Here is a 24,811-nt window from a genome sequence, read left to right on the forward strand (position 1 = left end):
CCATCTTTATTGGGACCATGGCACCGTCTTGCCCAGAACCTGTTCCTCCTGCAACTGACAAGTCCCAAATACAAATGTAGAAAACCTACAGCACAAAATGTGGCTTTTAATCTCAGTAGTTTTGGGTTTCACCAGAAGTTTAGAGAAATGTGGGGGTACATGGAATTAGGACTCAGATCCACTGTAATGTAAGTAATTGAGGAATAGATTCAAGGAACTAATTTACTTAATTTTACCTTTTTGTTCCTGATATTTTAACCTTATTGATTTTCTGTGCTTTATAATTCCCTCCCTGCTGTGTGCAGCCAGTGAATACAAAGCAGATTATTGTGTCTTTGTATTCTCAGGGTAGAATGTGGCAGTACTAAATGATTTTTAAAGGATTTTTCTTTCTCTCCTTTATTCTGAAGGCAAACACTTTTTTTATATATGTGCAGATTGTTAGCACATTGGTTGTTTGTCAGTCTTTGTGTGTGGTCTTTCATTGATTCGATTGTATTTTTTTGTTGCCCCATGAATGCCTGCAAGAAAATGGATCTCAAGGTTGTATCTGGTGAGGTGTACACGTTAGCGTAATGCTTTACACCGCCAACAATCAAGGTTCATTTTCCTGCCACTGTCTGTAAGGAGTTTGTATGTGTTCCCCATGACCATGTAGATTTCCTCTGGGTGCTCTGGTTTCCTCCCAATTCCAAAGACGTACCGGTCAGGTTTGCTACGTTGGCACCGGGAGCACGGTGACGCTTGCTCACCACATCCTCAGGCTTTGGTCGTTGGACAGAGATAATAAACTTACCTAACCTTTGAACTTCTCTTCCACCTGTTCAATCAGAGTAATGAGATCAATGATAATGCTGCAGATGACATCTGACGTCAAGGTTTGAGACTTTGACTAGAGTTTAGTGTTTTTACACAGTAGTTCCTCAGAAGAATGTGGCCTGTATTAATAGTTAATACGAGAGGTTTTGCAGGTGCTGGAAAGGCAGAGCAACACACACACACACACACACAATGCTGGAGGAACTCAGCAGGTCAGGCAGCATCTTGGAGAGGAAGAAGCAGTCAATGTTTCGGACTGAGACCCTTCATCGGGACTGGGAGGGAAAGGGAAAGAAGCCAGAAGATGGGATGGGAGGGGAAGGAGTACTCGCTGGCAGGTGATAGATGAGACCGGGTATGGGAGGAGGGATGAGGTGGGAAGCTGGGAGATCATATCTGAGACTGGGTGAAGAGGAAGGAGGGGGATTAAGTAGGAAGCTAGGAGGTGATAAGTGGAAAAGGTAAAAGGCTAAAGAAGGAATCTGATAATGGAGAGTGAACCATGGGGGAAACGAAGTGGGGGTGGGCACCAGAGACAAGTGATAGGTCGGTGAGGAAAAGAGCCGGAAAAGGGGACTGGGGAGAAATTACCAGTAGTTAGAGAAGTTTATGTTCAAGCTGTCAGGTTGGAAGCTCAAAACATCAACTGTGTTTTACTCTGTATTAACTGTTTCCTGTTCTGGTTCGGTGAGATCACTCGCTCGTACGCTGTATTTCTCTGCCTCAGCTCATTAACCCTCCATCACAAAATGCATCGGCATTACTATGTAATGAATGATATTCGAGACTATTAAGATTAACATTAGACTTCAGGCATCTAAATTGTGAGGAAGTGTTGAACAATTTAAGTTTGGCTTGTTGTAAAGAAGGTCAGAGTTGGCATGACTAAACAAAAGTACATTAGGAAACTTTAAGAAACTTCCCATTGATGACAGAAATGGAGGACTATGTGGGAGGGAAGCATTAAATTGATCTTGGAGCTTCAGTGGAGAATTATCACCAAATGGCAGACGACGCCGGTGATAGAAAAAGATTTCGTGGTGGGTTTGGTTCTGGCGACCATGGGCGTGGTCGAGGCCGCAGTAGGGGTCATGGTCGAGGCCAGGGTGCAATTGGTGGTAAAGCTGAAAATAAAGAATGGGTACCAGTATTTAAAAAAAAATACAGAATATAAATATATGAGTCAATCAATCTTGGAGTAGGTTAGGAATTCGGCATAACATCGTGGCCTGAAAGATCTGAACTGTGCTGGAGTGTTCTATGTTCTAAAACACTTGACATAAATTCACTTCTGTTACCTCAGGTTTTTAAAAAAAAAATCTTCACTCAATGCCCTGTTGATTGAGTGGATCTCAGTTAATAAGTGTCTCACTTCTAAAGTTTTGGATTCAAGCTTCATGCAGGATTTGGTCTCACTTACAGAGAAAATTTACAAGGATGTTGCCGGGGTTGATTAGGTCAGGAATTTATTCCCTGCAGCATAGGAGAATGAGGAGAGATTTGATAGAGGTATACAGAATTATGAGGGGTGTAGATAGGGTAAACGCAAGCAGGCTTTTTCCACTGGGGTTGGGTTAGACTGGAAATAGAGACCATGGGTTAAGGGTGAAAGGTGAAACGTTTAAGGAGAACATAAGGGGAACCATCTTCACTCAGAGGGTGGTGAGAATGTGGAAGTGGTGGATGTGGGTTTGGTCGCAACATTTGAGAAGTTTGGATAACTACATGAATGAGAGGAGTTTGGGGAGCTGTGGTCCAGGTGAAGGCCAATGCGACTAGGCAGAATAATAGTTTGGTATGGAGTAGATGGGCCGAAGGCCTGTTTCACTGCTGTAGTGCTCTGACTCATAATTTGGTTACTTCTGCAAATCATCATTTGGTGAACATTAAAAAGCCTCTGACTTTTCTAATTTGCATCTTAGAGTTGGTTAAAAGATCAACACAACATCATTGGTTTTTATTATTAAGGATCCCACCCATCCATCCAGCATCCTCTTTGACTTTCTACCATCAGGATTCCGATGCATGGTCAGGATAGGGAACAGTTTCTTCCTCTGGCCATTAGGCTTCTGAACTCCCTGCCACCTCATGTTTGAAGTGCATGTATATAGTTAAATGGCAATAAACTTGACTTGAAGGGGCTATACGGCTTTATCTGTTTTAATGGATATGGATCTGGGCAACCTAGAAAATTATTTCCTCAAACTCTGGAAAACCCTCCTTAAACTGAAGCATATTGGATATAAGCCCCTCTAAATCAATGCCTTGGCAGATTCGCCAGACCTAATAAGGGAAAGTCTGAAGCCAAAAGAGCCCAAAGGAAAGTCACACACTCCCTCCCCCACCAAATGTGTGTCTTCCTTCCTTTGGCCTGTGGGTTGGAGGGAAGCGGGGATTTCAGGAGCACGTGGCATGGAGGGAAATTATGCAGTCAGATATTTTAGAACTATCATACGGACACTTGAAACTGCTCTAGTAGAACATGAACACAGACATTAATCATTTGGTGCTTTTAAATTGAAAGTAATTTTATCAATGGGCTGCCTGTAAGGACCACGGGACTGGATTCATTATGAACTTCCAGACAGCAATTACCTATCTACCTAATAAGGTACATTGCTTTTTAGGGAAGGAATGGTGAGGGAAGTGTGGATCTAATTGAATACGTTTTTTAAAGCAGAAGCAATGGTCAGTCTGACCTCTGTCTGTGCTGTTTCACTCTGTTTCACATCAAACAGTACAGCACAGGAACAGGCCCTTCAGCCCATGATGTTGGGCAGAACATGGTGCCAAATTAAACTAAATCTATGTACGTGTGGTCCATAGCCTTCTAGTCGCATACTCATGTGACTGTCTGACTGTTTCTATCATATCTGCTTTCACCACTACTCTAGTCAGCCATTCCAGGCACCTACCAGTCTGTGTGCATGGTATTATAATCATCATTATGTGCTGTGTCGTACACGATGGGCGATCATAGTCTACCCATGACCGCGATTGTTCTTGGCAAATTTTTCAAAGACAACCTGCAGGCTCGCAGAGACGGAGTGCCTTGCGCCTCTGTTGGTAGAAGCATATCCCCAGCCCGCATGCGTACTTGCCCCTGCACATCTCCTTCAAAAATTTGCAGCATATGATAAAGAATTTGCAACTTGATTGAAAGTAATTTAAAATTTCTAACTACCTAATTTCTGGGATTTGTGGGTTGATTTAAAATATCCTCGGTGGAAATTGATCCTGAGATTCATGTATCACCCTTGCAGTGATACAGTGCGCCATATCTGCCAGGTATGGTTGCATGTTACATTGCTTTCTCAGTCACTTTGGGAACTGAATTCAGCACAAAATAATGAAAAATACTGAGTTATCTGAGTTTGTTCATTCAGCTCCGTGCCTCTTTTTGCATGTGCTTTGAAAGCTAGCATTGACAATGTTTGAAAGACATCATTGTGATTTCCATCGGCATTTTTGGAAACTGGAGTCAAAAATCTAGAGAACAAAATGCTTTTTCCAAGTGAAATGCGCCTTTACTATGTTGTGTGAATGAACCAATAAACGCTAATTACTAGTTTATGGGGAGAAGAGAGAATGGGGTTCTCAGCTATGATAAATCAGCCACGATTGGATGGCAGAGTAGACTCTGGTCTAATGGTCTAATTCTGCCCTTATGTCTTGTGGAAATGAAAATCTTAATGTTTCTTAAGAAAGCTGAAAGTTATTTCAGCTGGTTGTGAGAGAGTCGGGCTAAATCAGGGATTCCCAACCTGGGGTCCGTGGACCCCTCGGTTAACGATAGAGGTCCGTGGCATAAAGAAGTGTTGGTCTAAAACTTTTGACATTGCATACCAATATTTAACTTGGTACATGGTTCTTCTCTGCCCACTTCCCACATATCCTTGTTTTACTTATATAACTAACATTGGTTAACTTTGAAATGAGGCTGTGCAGGAAAGGATTCCTGCCTGTCAGATCCTGGTCTCAGACATGATGTTGCATCACAGCCTGGTGCAGAGGGGCCACTCCACAGGATTGGAAAAGGTTGCAGAAAGTTGTAAGCTCAACCAGCTCCATCATGGGCATTAGCCTCCTCAGCAATGAGGACATCTTCAAAAGATGATGCCTCAAAAGTTGGCATCCATCAGTAAGGACCCAATCACCCAGGACATGCTCTCTCCACATGACTTCCACCAGGGCTGATGGTGCAGGAACAGTGTCTTCCCCTCTACCATCAGATTTCTGAATGGACAATGAATCCATGAACACTAGCTCATTATTTTCCCTCTGATTTTGCACTGCTTAATTTATTTGTATATCTACTTATTGTAATTTATAGTTATTATTTATTGCATTGTACTGCTGCTGCAAAACAACAGATTTCAGAACATTTGCCAGTGATATTAAACCTGATTCTGATTCTAAATAGCCCATAAAAATTCTTAAAATATTAATGATCACCCAATAGGCAGCGGAACAACTGGACAGATAACATCCTTGTATCTCTTGATGCCCAGGAAGTCTAAACTCTTATCACTTACAGAGAGCTAAAAGGCCTTCACACCCACAAAGCCGAAGGACTGAACCCGGGCGATATTAAAATCGTCTTTTAAATCTGAGTTCAGATATCAGTATTTGTTGGCTTTCTCTGAAAACGTAGTGCCGAATGGTCTATTGTCACTTGGACTGAGGTACACTGAAAAAGCTCGTTTTTGAATGCTGTGTATATAGATTATTTTATCGTATCAGAACATCGTGGTAGTACAAGGGAAAAACAGAGTCCAGAATGAAGTGTTACGGTTGCTCAGAAAGTGCACTGCAAACCGACCACAGGATACAAGAACCATGAAGAGGTGATTGTGAGAACAAGTGTCCATTTTATGTTACTTGCTTGATAACAGCAGGGTAGAAGGTGTTCTTGAGCCTGGTGGTATGTGCTTTCAGGCTTTTGTGTCCTCTGCCCAGTAGGAGGAGGGAGAAGAGAGAATGTATAGGGTGGGAAGGATCTTTGATTACTTGACTGCTTTTCTTATAGAACAGGAACAGGCTTTCAAACCCACAACTTCTGCTCAAAAGATGATGCCAGATTAAACTTTCCCTTCTGCCTGCATATGATCCAGGTGCCTCCATGTCCGGAGCACCACACTAAATGCTGGAGGAACTCAGCAGGTCAAGCAGTGTCTATGGAAATGAATAACAGTCGACATTTTGGGCTGAGAGCCTTTATCAGGACTGGAAAGGAAGGGAGAGAGACATCAGAATAAAAACATTGGGAGGAGGGGAAGGAGGACAAGCTAGGAGACGATAGGTGAAGCTAGGTGGGTGGGAAAGATAAAGGGCTGGTAAAGAAGGAATTTGAAAGGAGAGGAGAGTGGGCCATGGGAGAAAGGGAAGAAGGAGGGACAACGGGGAGGTGATTGGCAGGTGAGGGACAGAAGTCAGAGTGGGAACAGAAAAAGAGGGAGGGGGGGGAAAAAGTACTGGAAGGAGAATGCCATGCTCATGCCATCAGGTTGGAGGCTACCCAGACGGAATATGAGGTGTTGTTCCTCCACCCTAAGAGTGGCCTCATCTTGGCAAAATAAGAGGCCATGGACTGACATGCTGGAACTGGACTGGGGATAGGAATTAAAATGGTTGGCCGCCGGGAAATTCTGCTTTTGGTGGATGGGCAGAAGGTGCTTGACAAGGCAGAGCCTAATTTACGTCCGGTTTCACCAGTGCAGAGGAGGACTTACAGGACACAATAGGCAACCCCACAGATTCGCAGGTTTCTTCACCTGGAAGAACTTTTTGAGGACCTGAAAGGAGGTGAGGGAAGATGGCAACTGTAGTGTTAAGTGCCTGGAGCGAGATTAGTGGGAAGGGATGAATGGGAATCACAGAGGGAGCCATCCCTGTGGAAAGTGAAAAGTGGGTGTGGGAGAGGTAAAGGAGTGTTCAGTACTGGAGTCCCAATGAAGACGGCGGACATAGAATTACTTTATATTCATGTGTCTAACAGCTTCTTGAATGCCCGTATTTTATCTGCTTCCACCACTACTCCTAGCAGCCCATTCCAGGCATCTACCACTCTCATTGTTTAAAAAAATGCTTCTCCCCTCCCAGCTTAAATGCCTGTCCCCTCATTCTGAAACAGTGAGGAGTGCAGCTTTTGAAAAGGATACCAAAAAGGTAGAAAAGGAGACTTGTAAACCCATTAGAAGGTGTAACAAACATACATCTTTCATGACTCTTAAGATGTTTTCCTGCTTTACTCTTCACACCATCTTAAAAGTTTCTTCCCCCAAGCAGTTAATCTGATCAACCATTCTAATTAGAAGTCCCACCATTCCCCCCCCCCTCCAATCACTGTATTGAACTGTTATCACTTTAAGCCACTTTTTATAATGCTCATAAGCACAGGAAATCCAGAGTAACCCATACAAAATCCTAGAGGAATGCAACAGGTCAGGCAGCATTTTTGGAGGAAATGAACAGTCGACGTTGCAGGCTAAGACTCTTCGTCAGTTTTGTGATGCTGTTTGAACTGTAAATACACGTTGCTGTTTATTTATTCCATATCTGTCCTTAAACCTCTAACTTTATAGTGTTTTACTTTTCTATATAATTCTTTGTTTTTTCAAAGAATTCTTTGTAATTATTGAATGTTGAATGCAGCAAATTCCTAATACGTGTTGATCCTTGAAATAAGAGGTTTGCATTTCCGTACTCAAAAGCAGAATATATTGTAAGCATTCAGCGGGTTGGACAGCATCTGTGCAGTTAATGAATACGGCACCTTCAGATGTTTATCTCTGCGTTTATATAATGCCTCTAGGTTAAGTGTGAAAGGCTTTACATCTAGTGAAGTCCGTAACAAAGCACTAACAACGTAAGGGGTGACATGCTAACGTAGTGGTTAGCACAATGCTTTACAATACAGGCGACCCGGGTTCATTTCCCGTTGCTGTCTGTAAGGAGTTTGTGCATTCTCCCAGTGACTGCATGGGTTTCCTCCAGGTGCTCCGATTTCCTCCCACAGTCCAAAGACATACTGGTTGGTAGGTTAATTGGTCAATGAAAATCCTCCGGTGATTAGGTTAGGATTAAATTGGGGGATTGCTGGACTGTGTGGCTCAAAGGGCCTATTCTCAATAAAAATAAATAAATGAGCGTTTTTCAAAATTCAAGTTTATTTATCAGATGTATTTCGAAACATACAGTGAAATGCGTCATTGGCTTTAACAACCAGCACGCCCAAAGGTTTGCTGGGGGCAGACCACAAATGTCGCCAAACATTCAGGCGCTGACATAGCATGTCCACAATGTTCAGCAGAGCAAAACAGAATAAAATAAATAACAAAACAACAACAGTAAAACAAGCCCCGTTTCTCACTCACTCCCACCCACGAACATGCACAGTCCTTTAACCCCAGGGCAGCCCTCCAGCAGACTTGTGCCTGCAGACGTTGGACTTTGACCTTTCCCAGAGGAGTCGCAAGGATTCGTAGGCTACATTACGGCGAGTGCATCTGTTTAGATTATGAGAGGCATAATTAGAGTAGACTGTATCTTTGTTCCCCATTGTTGAAATGTATAATACCAGAGGGCATGCACTTAAAGTGAAGGGGGCAAGTTCAAAGGAGATGTGAGGAACAAGTACTTTTTACACTGATACTGGTGGGTACCTGGAATGTGCTGCCTAAGCTGATGGTAGAGGCAGGTACATCAAGGACAATTAAGAGACATCTAGGTAGGTACATGATTCTGAGGGAAATAAAGGATATAGACATTATTTAGGCAGAAGGGATTAGTTGAGTTAACCATTTGCATTACTAATTTAATTGGTTCGGCACAACACAAGAGCCTGTTCTTGTGTTGTACTGGACTATGTTCAAGATTGTTTAATATCATTTCCAGTACACAAGTGTAAAGGAGAATGAGAAAAATGTTAGTCTGGATCTGATGCAGCAATAAAAAAAACACACTGAGATAAAGTACACAATAAACATAAATACTTAGGAGAACTCACATGCATAGATTGATTCATATGAGGTGACACTAGGTACAGGTGAGTCTGTACATAAAGTGACTGACGGAATGGTGAAGTAGTGGTGGTAGGGGGTGTGGGGTGGGTTAATGAGTGGAGGTGTTGATCAGACTTACTGGTGGGGGGAGTAACTATTTTTGAGTCTGGAGGTCCTGGCATGGACGTCACACAGCCTTTTCCCTGAGGGGAATGGGACAAACAGTCCATGAGCAGGGTGGGTGGATCCTTCATGATATTGCTGGCCTCTAGTGCTTTGCGACATAGTTAGAAAACATGCTGTGTTAAATGCATTATAAGCATTTTTAAGGTGAATCATTAGCTTTGAGTTGAATTTGTGTCGGAGCTATTTAAAGTTTCCCACTTGTTTGAGAAAAAATGATTTCCATGAAGGTTCGGAGAACTGCACTGCTCTACACCCTCTGCGACGGGAAACCAACGTTGACGTGTTGCACTGTGCTGTCACTCACCACAAGGCTAAAGCTCTGCTACAACCTTCACTTCCATTATTAAGAGCTTCAGCATGGACTGACAACCTGAAGGAGGAAGTGAAAGCTGCCGAGAAGGCAACTGTTCCCAGGACGGTAGTTTTAGCTGGCAGTATAAATTTGGTCTTGGCTGTAGGTTGGATCCCCTCACTGACCCTCTTGGCCAGGACGAGGTGATGAATGGCAGATTGTGTCCCCCCTCTACCTCCCACCCCACTACAATTACAATGCCGTTGAGTGTGTTGCCACAATGTGTTGGTTGGATCATCATGCTATTCTCCCCCATCCCAAAACTAAGCCTCTCTTTTAATGTCGGAGGAAGTTATTGTGTTCCAGGCTCATTGTAACCTCCAGGAGGACCACAGCCTTGCCGTGAAGCTTGCGTGCCTCATTTATCTGGAGAGCTACGCTGGCTGAAGTCAGGCAAAACAAAATTGTTGCAGAAACAGCTACAGAGAATCCTTCTACATCTGAGTGTGGTGGCATTCCTGAGTCTCCATCGAGAATTTGCATGACTGACAGTGAAAACCAAGTGGAAACTCCTGACGTCATGAAGAAATCAGAATCAAGTTTAATATCACAGGCATATGTTGTGAAATTTGTTAACTTAGTGGCAGCAGTAGAAAGCAATATTTGATAATTTAGGGGGGAAAAGGAATCAAATACAGTAAGTATATATGTATATTAAATAGTTAAATTAAAAATAGTACAAAAACAGAAATAATATATTTTTTTAAAAAATGAGTAGTGTTCATGCGTTCAATGTCCATTTCAGAATCAGATGGCAGAGGGGAAGAAACTCTTCCTGAATTGCTGAGTGTGTGCCTTCAGGCTTCTGTACCCCCTCCCTGATGGTAGCAATGAGAAGAGGGCGTGTCCTGAGAGATGGGGGGTCCATAATAATGTACACAACCAGAGATGGAGGACATTCGTTGCTGCCCTAAATGCTAATGGCGTAATGGACTGTAAGAAAAGTTGATTGTAAAGTTTTTAAAATGTGTTGTCACTATGCCTTTCAGCAGTAATTTATGCTTGGACAGAGTTCAACAATCCTGTAATACTTTGCTCTGTCATTTATAGAAAGTACAATATTACAGGCCTTTCGGTCTGCAGTGTTGGGCCGACCTTTTAACCTACTTTAAGAGCAATCTAACCCTTCCATCCCACATAGACCTCCACTTTACTTTCCAAGAACAAGAGTATCTTAAATGTCCTTAATGTATCTACCTCTCTGCCAAGAGTGTACCCCACACTCAACACCCTCAGTAAAAAAAAATTCACCTCTAAAATCCCTCCTATACTTTCCTCCAATCACCTAAAAATTGCAGCCCTGATATTAGCCATTTCCTCGCTGGGAAAAATTGACCTCTTGATCTCCCAGTTTATCTCATTGTCACCTTTGCAATTTATATGTCTACCTGCACCGCACTTTCCCTGCAACTGTAACCCTCTTCTGCATTAACACAAAATGAAGTCTCAGCCCACAGCTCAGAGCTTAAATGCTCTGAAATGATGATTGGCTTCCACTAGCAACCCACCACCTGCCCTCACCCCTCGGAAATTAACGGTCAGGCTGTGTCTGTGGTTGAATCACTCAAATTCCTGGGGACTACCGTTACCAATACATTGAAGTGAGACAAGCATGTACATTCATCACTAGGAAAGCCCAGCAGAGATTGTTCTTCCTATACCTGCTTTAGAAACTTGATATCTCAGGGTGTATCCTGACATATTGTTACTTGGCCATCATTGAGATTATTGTGACCGCCTCTGACCATTTGGTTTCCCACTGCCTCCTCCCTCTCCAAGTCCAGCTTTCAGTGAGTGGTCCACTCAGCAGAGAAGATCAATGGCTGTCAGCTACTGACATTTAAAGACCTATTCATCACTAGAATGAAGAAAAGAGCTGGAAAAAATTGCTGCTGACTCCATCAACCCACACAGTCACCTATTGACCAAACTGAAATCAGGGAGATGCTACAAGTCCATCACCACCAGGACTACACACCATCTCTGAAGATTCTTTCCTGTAGTTATCCAGCTTCTCAACAAAACTCACTCAGCTGTAACTAAACTGTCCCTACCCAGATAGTAACTAACTGTCCCTACCCAGCATCTTTCCTGGTCTCCTTGTTTGTTTGATAATTATTGAGCCTGTTCGGAAGATGTTTGCACATGTCACCATTCTGCTACTTGTTGGCTGCCATTGTGTTGTCCTTTATGGTATTGTCCAGCCTTTTTTTTTGCTTGGTACCAAATGACAATCAATTCTGGAATGTTTTACAAACTGGCAATGAAGTGGTTCTGAAAATGTTGACTTTATTCCTTTCCAGAGATGCTGCTTGACTGCTGACTTCCTCCAGCATTGTGTATGTTCCTATATCCTGCATTCTATTTTCTTTTTTTATTATGATGTACTTAAGGCTAAAGATTAGCTTTATTTGTCATGTATACATTGAAACATTCAGTGAAGTGCATTGTTTGTGTCAGTGATGGACACAGTCCAAGGATGTGCTCAAGCAGCTCTCAAGTACCACCATGCTTCCGCGCCAACATAGCATGCCCATAACTTGCTAACCCTAACCGGTACGTCTTTGGAATGTGGGAAGAAACCAGACACCTGGAGGAAACCCATGCGGTCACTGGGAGAATGTACAAACTCCTTACAGACAGCGGTGGCAATTGAAACTGGATCGCTGGCGCTGCAAAGCGTTACGCTAACTGCTACGCTACCATACCACCTGTACGTATGATTGGAATGATCTGTCTGGGTGGCACGCAAAACAAAAGCTCTTCACTGTGTCTTGGTACATGTGGCAGTAATAAACCAATATCAATACCAGAATGGTAAATGTCCCCTTTAAAGAGGAACGGTGAACATTGGATTGAAGAGAGTTTCCTCTGTATCCGAACTTTTCTCTTGGGTAAATAGTTAGTTTGGAGAAGTTTAAAACTGCTGTGGTTTCTGAACAGTGGGGTACTTTTACACAGTCAGCTTTAGGTTCATACTGTAAAGGATCATACTGTACACTCAGTGGCCATTTTATCAGGTACAGGAGTTGCCTAATGAAGTGGTCACTGACTGTATTTCCGTACGTCGTCATCTTCTGCTGTAGCCCATCCACTTCTGGGTTCAGCATGTTGTGCAGTTAGAGATGCTCTTCTGCACACCACTGTAGTAATATGTTGTTATTTGAGTTACTTCTGTCAACTTGAACCAGTCTGGCTATTTTCCTCTGACCTCTTTCATTAACAAGGCATTTTATCCCACAGATCTGACACTCACTGGATCTTCTTTTTTGTTTTTTGCACCATTTTCTGTAAACTCCGAAGACTTGTGTGTGAAAATCCCAGAGATTAGCAGCTTCTGAGATACTCAAACCACCCCATCTGGCACCAACAATTAATCCATGGCCAAAGTCACTTAAATCACATTTCTTCTCCATTCTAATGATTAGTCTGAATAACAACCAAACCTCTTAACCGTGTCAGCATGCGTTTATGCATTGAGCTGCTGGCCACATGATTAGCTAATTAGATATTTGCATTAACAACCAGGTGTACCTAATAAAATGGCCGCTGCATGTATATCAGCTAAGACTCCATTCACAGAGAATCCCCTGTGTAATTACTGTATTCCTCCACATGCCGAAGCCCAAAACTAGGAGCCACAACCCCATGGGGGAGCTTGGTGCCTGTGCGCTTAAAGTTGGGAATGTTAAGGAAGAGCATAGCCTTCTGAAAATGGAGTTTATTGCCATCTGTACAAGTCCACGTGTGCACAGGTGCAATGAAAAATCTACCTGCAGCAGCAACACAGGCACAGAGTATAAATACACAACATTCACAAAAAAGAACAAATAGCACACAATTTATACAAGAAATAACACACTCAGAATGAAAGAAAAATCCTATTTCAGTGCAAAGTGGTCATAGTGTAGACAGACTTCAGTGCTACGTGTTTTGCTGAATGGTTCTAGAACTGAAGTACAGTCGTACCCTCTAGAATGATTCTAGAAAGGAAGTACAGTGGTGCTAGATAGTTCGTGAGCCCTGCAGAATTTTCTCTAATTTTGCATAAATATGACCTAAAATATGATCAGATCTTTACACAAGTCCTAAGACTAGATAAAGAGAACACAATTAAATAAATAACACAAACACATTACACTTGTTCATTTATTTATTAAGAAAAATGATCCAATATTGCATGTATTTGTTGGAAAAAGTATGTGAACCTCTGGGGTAATGCCATCTACAAAGGCTATTTGGAGTCAGATGCTCTAATCAATGAGATGAGATTGGAGGTGTGAGTTGTAGAGGTGTCCTGCCCTATTTTAAAAAAAAGTCAGGTTACTGACAGAGCCTGCTCTTCTCAAAAAAGATCTGTTTATGTGCACCATGCCTCGATCAGAACAACTTTCAGAGCACCATAGAAGAAGAATTGTAGAGATGCACAAAGCTGGAAAAGCTACAACAGCATTTGTAAGGACCTGAGTGTGCATCAGTCCACAGTAAGAGAAATTGTTCACAAATGGAGGAAACTCAATACCGTTGCTACTCTGCTAGGAATGGGTGTCCTGCAAAGATCACACCAAGAGCACAACGTGCAACGCTGAAGAAGGTGAAAGAGAACCCAAGGGTAACAACAAAAGACCCGCAGAAATCTTTGTCCATGTATGCTCTATAAGAAGAACACCGAACACGAATAGTGTTCATGGAAGGACACCATGGAGGAAACTACTGCTCTTCAAAACACACATTGCTGCGCGTCTCAAGTTTGCAAAAGACCACCTGGATGTTCTACAATGTTCTGTGAACAGATGAGACGAAAGTTGAACTTTTTAGCAGAAATGCAGATTGCTATTTTAAGACACCAACACCCAAACCTCATCCCAAGTGTGAAGCATAGTGGAAGAGTGTCATGGTTTGGGGCTACTTTGCTGCCTGGGTAGCTTGCAGTCGTCGAGGGAACAATGAATTCAAAATTGTATCAAGCCATTTTGCAGGAGAGTGTCTGGGTAGCAGTCTGTCACCTGAAGTTAATAAAAAATTGTATGATGTAACAAGCAATGATCCAAAAGAGTAACTCAACAACAGAATAGTTTAAAAAGAAGAAAATTCATGTTTTGGAATGGCTGAGTCAAAGTCCTGAACTTAATTCTATGGAAATGTTGTGGAAGGACCTAAAACAAGCAGTTCATGCAAAGAAGCCCACCAAAACTCCTCCAAGCTGATGTGCAGGACTGATCAACGGTCACTGGAAACATTTGGTTGAAGTTATTGCTGTACAAGGAGGTCACAACAGTTACGGAAAGCAAAGGTTCACATACTTTTTCCAACAAATGCAAGTAATTTTTAATATTTTTTCTCAATAAGTGAAGAAGTTTAATATTTTTGTGTTATCCTTATCTAGTTTTAGGACTAGAATCTGATCACATTTTAGGTCATATTTATGCAGAAATAAAGAAAATTCTACAAGGTTCATAAACCTCCTAGAACCACTGGTAGCTGTTATTGAACCTGATCTTAGGGGGCTTCAGGCTTCTGTAGCTGCAAGATGATGGTTTGGCCCAGGGAATGGGAATCTTTGATGCTAGGTGTTGCTTTCTTGGGGCAGTGGCTCCTGTAGATACCACTGATGGTGGGGAGCGATATGCCTGTGATGTATTGGGAAAAGTCCACAATTCCCTGCCAGTTCTTGTCTTTCTACGCATCTGAATTGCTGTACCAGCCCACGATGCAACCAGTCCGGACACCTTCAACAGTACGTCAGTAGAAGTGAATGAGCAATAAAGGAGAAAATGTGTTGTTATTTGGGGTGGGGGGAGAAGATATTTGTTCCGAGAACGGACATGTCGGGCTGAAAGGCTGTAACTGCCATGTAACATCTTTTTCACTTCCCTCCCACCCCACCCTTCTCCCCATTTCTCATCAGTCGAGATTGCCCCATCTTCTACATGCGGAAGAAAGTGCAGAAGGACCTTGATGACCAGGAGAAGGTGATGGTGCGATTTGGACCCCCGACCTGGTGATGAGAGGAGCCGGAAACAAATTGAGGAGGGGAAAGGGGTCCTTTTAAAACCAATCCATAGACACTTTCATTGACACATCAGGAACCAGTTCTGTTCATGCACAGAGTGCCTTTGGTGAGAAGTTTCCCAGCTAGACATTGGCTTTATGTTCTAATTGAAAATACTTTGGTAGTCAACTAGATAACTTTACAGCGCCTGACTTTTTAAAGTTTCTGTATCTGAAGTTGCTCAGGGGCCCTTGTATTGATAGCGATTTATGTGTTTTTGTGTTAATACAGTTTCTTGGGTCCTTGGGGATGTTTGGACAAAAGACATATTCAATCCAAGTGAAGTGTACTAGTTTTCTTTTCCCCGGGATCATGACAATGGAGTACAGATTATGAAGGGTTAATTTATGAACAGTATTGCAACTGTGCATGGTTTTGTAAATGCACCATGTTGGGACACCATTGCAAGGATTTGAGTTATATTGCTGCCTGCTATCTATATAATTTGCTGAATTGTTGGACCTAAAGATTGCTTGGAGCACATCATCAGAATGAGTTGTTGAAATGTTTCCGAAATTAAATTTATGGATCGGTAATACCCAGTAACCTGAAGGCCTCTTGGATCAAATTTTTTTAAGTTGGAGAATTTTTTTTCCCTGCTCCAACCATGTAATGTGCTCCTGCCTTTTACATTGTACTTGTAATGGGAGTGGGAAGCAACCTCTAAGCTATGAGGATGGATCAGTGTTTGCAGGAGGGCTGGTAGTACTGACTTATGTTAAAGGAGTGTAGGTGAGGTGAAAAGTTGAAATACCTCAATTAAAAGTACAATGAAAAATACCCATTACCTATCCTTCCTGGATTTACTCATATGGAATGTTATTGTCCATGGCCTTGTTCCTTTAAATTTTGATCTCTCGTCAAATTCTTAATTATAAGGAATTCACTATGATAACTCTTTGCCAAACCCAGAACATGGTTTGTCCATGAACAAATTTGCAATTTTTATTAAACTGACATAAATGTTAATGGTGGGGAATATTGGGCAGCCAAACTGTGGCATCTTCTTTGTAGTGGCCAGTAAGTGGTGGAAATTTACCCTCTGTGTTGGGTCTTTTAGAAAGAGCATTTTTAATACGTTGCTCACTGTTTTGAGGGACTTTTGGGGAAGGGGGCAGCTGTCTCAGTTATTCCTCTCCCGTCTTAGAGTTTTGAAAGAAGTTCCTGTTGTCTACACCATAATGGGCAACTGAGCTGCTCATCCATGACTCCTCTTCCCCACACTCAATATTTCTTATTTATGTTACAATGAGATAACAGAACATAAAGCCTGGACCTCTCTGGTCCCAGCAATTTGCTGCTAGGTCAGTTAGTTTTACATTTTCAGATAAGCCTCACGTCCGTCATTCGGTATATTTTATATAGCTGTGTGGTTTTTTTTGCCAATGAGCTTTTGTATCTGGAAAAGAAAAATAAAACTTATCCTTACTATTATGTGCTTGCGTTGTTTTATTCTGGTGAACATGGGCCGTCCTTTTGGTTAGCTCATTCCTTGAATTTTTCTTGCAAGGAATAGAATTTAACATAACTGACTCCAGATCACAGCCAAATTAAAATCAGAGGAACAGTTCATATTCCGCCCAAGCAATCTCCAACCTTGCATTGACTTTTCAAACTTACAGTAACTATTCCCCTTTGTTCTTTTTTACTTTTCTCCCCTCCTAATCTTTCTGTCATTTCTGTAATCTTTCCCCCTTTACCCTCTCTCTTTCCCCCATTACCCTCTCTCTTTCCCCTCTTCCATCTGCCCATCACCCACATATTCTTCCCATTCAACCAGTCTTAAGTGAGAAGTATCATTATCACATCAATTATGTCCAAGTGATTTGCAGAAACCCCACCGCCATTGTGGAAAAGCACAAAATATTGGAGGAACTCAAGAGATCGGGCCGCATCTATGGAGAGGAATAAAGAGCTGACATTTCGGGTCGAGACGCTTCATCAGGACCGAAAAGGAAGGGGACAGGAGCCAGAATAAGCAGGTGGGGGATAGGAAGGTGTACAAGATGGCAGGTGATAGATGAGACCAAGTGAGGGGGAGAGGATGCAGTAAGAAGCTAGGAGGTGATAGGTGGAAGAGGTAAAGAGCTGAATAAGAAGGAATCTAATAGGAGAGGAAGAAGGGGAATTACAGGGAGGTGCTGTGCAGGTCACAAAGAAGAGCTGTCGACTTTTCAGGACTGCTAGCAATAACAATTTCCACAGTTGCTGCTTGACCTGCTGGGCACCTTGTGCATTATTTTCAGATTGCCATCATCTGAAGAAACAACCCTCTTGAGTTTCAGTCAAGTGTCTCTGACCAGATAAGCGACACCAATACCCTGCAGTAGTTTGTGATAACTTAGACTAGTTTACATGTTTTAATTTATCGGCTTGCTACAAGTGTCAATTCCACCCCCCAGCCCCAAGGGGTCAGTTTTATGGGGACTGGTTTCCGTCTGAACGCAACATCTTATATCTGTGATTGACAGTAAACTTTCTGGCCAAGATAGATTTGACCGCAGGTCGTGAGGTTGCAATCTAATGTTGCACTTATTTCCCTCCTAGATATATTAATTTAAGCAATGCCACTCTGAGCACATCTTGCACACACAATCTGTAAAAAGAGATTGATTCTCTTTTATTTGTATTAAATGGTCAAAGCAAATGTTTATTCTATAATGTACATATTGTAAAGCAAGAAAAACTATCGGGTGCACTTAGACTGTACTGCCATCCATGTTCTTTTTATTCTCCATCGGGTAAAAGTTCCTCAAATTGTTGTCTATCAGTTACCCATTTCTTCATAAATCTTCCTGATAATGTCTTATGCAGTAGTCTTGTGCAAACAGTTTTAATTTCCTGCAGGCTATCTGGGTTGCAGCTCTCTTTTAACACACGATTTCAATATTTTGTTTAGCCAACTCTTTGTTTCGGAGGTCAGATTTCCCTGTTAGAACGTACGCTCAATGGCTGCTTTATTAGGTGTACCTTTATTTAGTGGTCTTCTGCTGCTATAAGCTGTCTGTTTCAAGGTTCGACATGCTGTGCATTCAGGGATGCTTTTCTGTAATGCGTGGTTACTTGAGTTATTGTCGCCTTCCTGTCAGCTTGAGTAAGTCTGGTCATTCTCATCTGGCCTCACTTGTTTGCAAGGAGCTTTTGAACACAGAACTGCTGCTCACTGGATGTTTTGTGTTTTTCGCACCTTACTCGATCAGCTTGAGAGACCCTTGTGCATGAAAGTCCCAAGAGGCCAGCAGTTTCTGAGACACTCAAACCATCCCGTCTATCACCAGCAATCATTCCACTGTCACAGTCACTTAGATCACATTTCTCCCCCATTCTGATGTTGGGTCTGAACGACAACTGAACCTCTTGACCATGACTTCATGCTTTTTATGCATTGACTTGCTGCCACGTGATTGGCCGATTAGATCTTCGCACTGACAAGCAGATATACAGGTGTACCTAATAAAAGTGGCCACTGAGTTGTTGAACAGTTGATCCAAGATCAATCTAACTCTTCCATCCCATGTCCATGTGCTATCCTAAGAGTCTCTTAAATGCCTCTAATGTATCTGCCTCTACTCTCATCCCTGGTAGGCTGTTCCACACACCCACCACTCTATGTAAACAAAAACACCTCTGACATCTCCCCTGTATTTTCTTCCCAACACCTTAAAGCTATGCCGTCGCATATTAGCTATTTACACCCTGGGGGAGAAGTCTCTGACTACCCATTCTATCAATACCTATTATTATTTTAAACAATTTACTTAACATACTTCTCCAAACAGAAAAGCCCTAGTTTGCTCAACCTTTCCCTTATAAGAGTGCTCCAGTGGTAAGAGTGAACAAGTTATTGAAGGCCGCAGGGCAGATTGGGAAAGCCATTCTTAAAGCGTCTATGGAAAGGAATCAATAGATGACACTTCGGCCTAGACCCTTCATCAAGACTGGAGCAGAAAGTGGCAGAAACAAGAATATGAAACTGAGAGGAAGGAGTATAAACTAGCAGCTGATCTTATTCTGGCTTCTGCACCCTTCCTGAGGAGTCTCACCCCCAAAACATTGACTTTTTTGCCCTCCATTGATGCTGCCTGACCTGCTGAGTTCCTCCAGCAGTTTGTGTGTGTTGGTTGCTTTGGGCTTTAGTAAGACCATAAGATCTAGGAGCAGAAGTAGGCCAATCACCCCATCGAGTCTGCTCCACCATTCAATCATGGGCTGATCCAAATCTTCCAGTCATCTCCACTGCACACCCTTTGACGCCCTGGCTAATCAAGAACCTATCTGTCTCTACTGTAAATACACCCCATGTTTTGGCCTCCACAAATTCCACAGATTTACCACCCTCTGACTAAAGTAATTTCTCCCGCATCTCTATTGATGAAAGCAGAGTATAAAAGCAGGGGAGTTTCTGCTGAGCCTTTCCAAAAACACTTGGTATATTGCAAACAGTTCTGGTCGACCCATGACACAAAGGATATGAGGTCTTTGGAGAGGGTGCAGAAGAGTTTCACCAAGATACTACCTGGATCAGGGACGACGTGCTATCAGGAGAGGTCAGAGAAACTTGGATATTCTCTGGAGCAGCAGACATTGAGCGGAGATCTAATTGAGGTTTATAAAATGTTTTTATATTTTACAGATACAGCACGGGAATTTTGCTTGCAGCCCCACAAGCTCTCGCCACTCAATTACACCCATGTGACCAATTAATCTACTAACCCATGAATATGAGTCTTTAGAACCAGAGGAAGCCCACATAAGATATGGGAGCACAATTAGGACATTCGGCCCATTGAGTCTGCTCCCCCATTTCTTGCTGGTGGAACGCAGCAGGCCAGGCAGCATCTATAGGAAGAAATACAGTTGACGTTTTGGGCCGAGACCTTAAGACCCTTAGGGTCAACTGTGCTGCTCCCTATAGGTGCTGCCTGGCCTGCTGCGTTCCACCAGCATTTTGTGTGTGCTGCTTGAATTTCCAGCATCTGCAGATTTCATTGTGTTTCTGCACAGTTTTTCTTTCCTCTCAGCCTCAATCTCCTGCCTTCTCCCTTTGTCCCCTCATGCCCTGACCAACTAAAAATCTCTCAACCTCTGCCCTAAATATACATAAAGACAGCCTCTACGGAGAGTTCCACAGGTTCACCGCTCTGGTTAAAGAAATTCCTTCTCATCTCCATTCTAAAAGGACGTTCCTCTATTCTGAGGTTGTGTCCTCTGGTCTTGGACTCTCCCACCATAGGAAACATCCTCTCCACATCCACTCTGTCGAGGACTTTCACTATTCAATAGATTTCAATGAGGTCATCCCTCATTCTTCTGAATTCTAGTAAATACAGGCCCGGAGTCATCAAATGCTCTTTTTATGACTAACCATTCAATCCTGGAATCATCTTTATGAACCTCCTTTGAGCCCTCTCCTTCCTTTCTAAGATGGGTCCCAAAACCGCTCACAGTCACAGCGAGAACATACAAAAACCCACTTACAGACAACGGCTAAATCGAACCCAGATCGCTGACATGTGAAGTGTTGCGCTAACTGTTGCCCTACGGTGCCACCCGTGTGAGGCAGGGATGGAGAAGATAGCTTTCTCCCAGGGCCGAGATGTCTAATACTAGAAGGCTTTGTATTAAGGGTGAGAGAGAGTAACTTCAAAGGCACAGATTTCTACATGGAGTGTAGACGGTACCCGGAATGAGCTGCCAGATGTGGTGATGGAGATTAAGGAATTTAAAGACAGACACATGAATATACAGGGAAGAACAGGTTATGGATGGGATTAGTTTATTATGGCGTTGTGTTTGGACCAAAGAGCCTGTTCCTCTGATGTGGTTTTCTATGTTCTAAACATGGTTCTAAGATCAACTGGACTATTGTGTCCATCTCTCATTGATACATAGTAGGATCAAGAATTAGGGATCAACCTTATTCACCAAATGCGCTTACAGATATTAGGAACTTGCTGATGTGATTTGTTCTGGGTGTAACATGCAAACAATGAAGCGTCCGACAATTATTAAGAACAGAAAATTATATGGTAAAAAAAAATCTACAGTACTGTGCGAACAAGAGAAAATCTGCAGATACTGGAAATGCAACGGACACGCACAAAATGCTGGAGGATTTCAGCAGGCCAGGGAGCATCTGTGGAAAAGAGTATAGCTGACATTTCAGGCCGAGACCCTTCAGCAGGATTCCGCAAAAGTCTTAGGTATATATACTGCATATATATATATATATAGTGCCTAAGATTTTTGGATGGTACTATACTTCGGTTAAAATAGGAAGGTGGTTGGGAAACAGAAATAAACATACTGAGCTTAGCACTAGCTCAATAGTACTAGGTCTTATTTGGTAACTGGGAAAGAAATAACATATTGTGCAAAAGTCTGAGGCACCCTACATAAATGTATGTGCCTAAGGCTTTTGCACAGTGCTGTAAGAGTTTAAAGGATGCATATGGAATAAAATGTTCAAAAATAAATAATCACTCACATGTGTTTACAGCATTTTAAGAAGTGATGAGAGATCTCAGCCAGATATGTTGACTGTTCATGGACCATTGACTGCATCTGCGTAATTCACTTGTAGATTTTATCCTAGCTTTCATGAGTTATTGTGTATGTGGACTACTGTGTTTTACACCCTGGTTCAGAGAACTGTCTCGTTTGACGGTGTACATGTGTAGAGTCAAATGACAATAGACTTGACGACTGTCCTCTCCATAGATGCTGATCCGCTGAGTTCCTCTGGGATTTTGTGTGTGTTACTGTAGATTTCCAGCATCTGCAGAGTCTCTTGAGTTTATGAGCATTATAAAAGGTGGTTTAGCGCGCCTACGAGACAGTTCAGTGGGTAGTAGAGTGAGGTGGGTGGATGGGTGATCAGAACAACAGGGGACATTAAAGAGGGTTCGGTAGGATTTACTGGAATAGGTCCTGGAACTTGGTTTATTAATGTCACGGGTACCGAGGTGCAGTGCAAAGCTTTTGATTTGCATGCAGATCTTTTCATCACATCAGTGCCTTGAGGTAGTGTATAACGCTGTCGTAGGAAAGCAGCGTCCATCATCAAAGATCCTCACCACCCACACCGTGCTCCTTTCTCACTGCTGCCATCAGGTAGAAGGTACAAGAGCCTCAGGACTTGCGCCACCAGGTTCAAGAACAGTTACTACCCCTCAGCCATCAGGGTCTTGAACAAAAGGGGATAGCTACGCTCATCTGCCCAACCAGGGTCTCACTTTAAGGTCTCTATCTTGTTATTTCACATTCCCATTATTTATTGCCTTTTTTTAATACTTGCATTTGCACAATTTATGCTCTACTTGATCCTTCATTGATCCTGTATGTGGTGACATATACGTATTCCGATAATAACATTTACCTTGAACTTTGTGCACTAGAAGATAGTGTGCAGTTACAGAGAAAGTGCGGCGCAGGCACCACGACAAAGTGGTGGTGAGGTCTGGCTGTTTAACACTCAGGGTAGAAGCTGGCCTTGAGCCTAGTGCTAGGCTTTTTCAGGCTTTTATATCTTGGCCACGCAAGAGTTCTAGATTGAGTTGACAGCCAGAGACAGATTTCCAAGACGGAAATGGCTAATACGTGTGGGCATAATTTTAAGGTATGGGGAATGTCAGAGAACCATAGAACATTACAGCACAGAAACAGGCCCTTTGGCCCTTCTTGGCCGTGCCAAGCAATTTTTCTGCCTCGTCCCACTGACCCACACCTGGCCCATATCCCTCCATACCCCTCTCATCCATGTACCTGTCCAAATTTTTCTTAAATGTTAAAAGTGAGCCTGCATTTACCACTTCATCTGACAGCTCAGTCCACACTCCCACCACTCTCTGTGTGAAGAAGCCTCCCCTCAATGTTCCCTTTAAACTTTTCCCGTTCACCCTTAACCCATGTCCTCTGGTTTTTTTCTCCCCTAGCCTCAGTGGAAAAAGCCTGCTTGCATTCACTCTATCTATACCCATCATAATTTTATACACCTCTATCAAATCTCCCCTCATCCTTCTACGCTCCAGGGAATAAAGTCCTAACCTATTCAACCTTTCTCTGTAACTCAGTTTCTCAAGTCCCGGCAACATCCTTGTAAACCTTCCCTGCACTCTTTCAACCTTATTAATATAAGGTTAATAAGGTAGGATCCAGTAGGATTAGGAGTAGGGGGTAGGATTTTTTACACAGAGAGTGATGGGTGCGTGAAATGTCCTGCCAGGGATGGTAAAGGCAAATACATTGGGGATTTTTAAGGAACTCGTAGATAGGCACATAGAAAATCAAAAAAAATGTTGGGCTATGTAGGAGAGAAGGATTAGACTGATTTTAGAGCAGGTTAAAAGGTTTGCACAACATCACGGGCCGAAAGGCCTGCATTGTGCTGTAATGTTCTATGTTCCATGGGAGAGGATGGGGCTGTTTTGTTTGGCAAAGGGAAGGGTGAGGGGTCAGGGTGGTGAATGCAGCCTTTGCTCAGGTGCAGAGCACACAGGGTAAAGGGGAAGAAAGCGCGGAGTGACCTGAGGCGGAAACCTTTCACACAGTGTGTGGTCGGGAACTGGTACACACAACCTGCAGATGTGGACGCAAGTTCCTCTCTGGTGTTTAAGGAGGAATTGAGGAAATACGTGGCTGAGATAAGTTTGTGGAGAAAGGGCAGGGAGGTTGAACTAGGGTTGATCTGGTGGGGAGGGAGAGTGGTCACGAAGGGCCAGCTCCACACAGGAGCCATTTTCTGAGTCCACAGGTATCAACAGGCCCTTCTGCCCATCATCTATACAAACTATCACTCTTTTTATACTAATCCCATTTTGTTTCAAAATTAGGTTTATTACCATTAGCATACCGTGTGCTGTGAAATTTGTTGTTTTTTGCAACACTTTAAAAAATTACTACAAGTTGTAAATAAATAAATGAATAAACAGGCAAATAAATAAACAGATGAATGGATAAGGTAAGCTTTGCAAAAGTAGAATAGTGAGACGGTGTTCATGATGGTGGAGGGGAAGAAGCTGTCCCTTAAGCGATGAGTGTGGGTCCTCGGTGCCTGTGCCTCGTCATGATAGGGTCGACGTGATAGCATAGCTGTTAGCATGACGTTATTAAGGTACCAGTGACCTGATTTAAGTTCCACCACTCACTCTGAAGTTCTCTCCATAACCGCGTGGGTTTCCTCCCACATCCAAAAGACGTGAGGGTTAGTTGGTGAATTGGTCACAAGGCTGAAATTGGATGGTGTGGGTTTGTTAGGTGGAAGGGCTTGCTATTGTGCTGAATTTCTAAATAATTTTTTAAAAAGCATCGCTCGCATTAATTCCTGTCATTAGGGTCAATCTCACCGTCTGCTAAGGACTAAAGAGTCCATGTGAGTCGCCAGTGTAAAACTCATTGTGA

At 42.7% G+C, this 24,811-nt stretch overlaps 1 protein-coding gene across 3 annotated transcripts in view; it reads left to right on the forward strand.

Annotated features, from left to right (window-relative positions):
- pold1 (polymerase (DNA directed), delta 1, catalytic subunit) overlaps window positions 1–24,811 on the forward strand; it is a 247,573-nt gene that overhangs the window by 208,586 nt on the left and 14,176 nt on the right. The window contains exon 27 of one of the 3 annotated variants that reach the window (XM_059953952.1): window positions 15,269–16,846. The exons of the other annotated variants lie outside the window; for them this stretch is intronic. Coding sequence (XP_059809935.1) covers window positions 15,269–15,365 — 97 coding nt within the window. The 3' untranslated portion in view covers window positions 15,366–16,846. Of the gene's footprint in view, window positions 1–15,268; window positions 16,847–24,811 lie in introns of those variants that run through there. 3 annotated transcript variants of the gene reach the window in all.

The sequence above is a fragment of the Hypanus sabinus genome, chromosome 29 (assembly GCF_030144855.1).
Source record: "Hypanus sabinus isolate sHypSab1 chromosome 29, sHypSab1.hap1, whole genome shotgun sequence".
In the NCBI taxonomy this organism is placed as follows: Eukaryota; Metazoa; Chordata; class Chondrichthyes; order Myliobatiformes; family Dasyatidae; genus Hypanus; species Hypanus sabinus.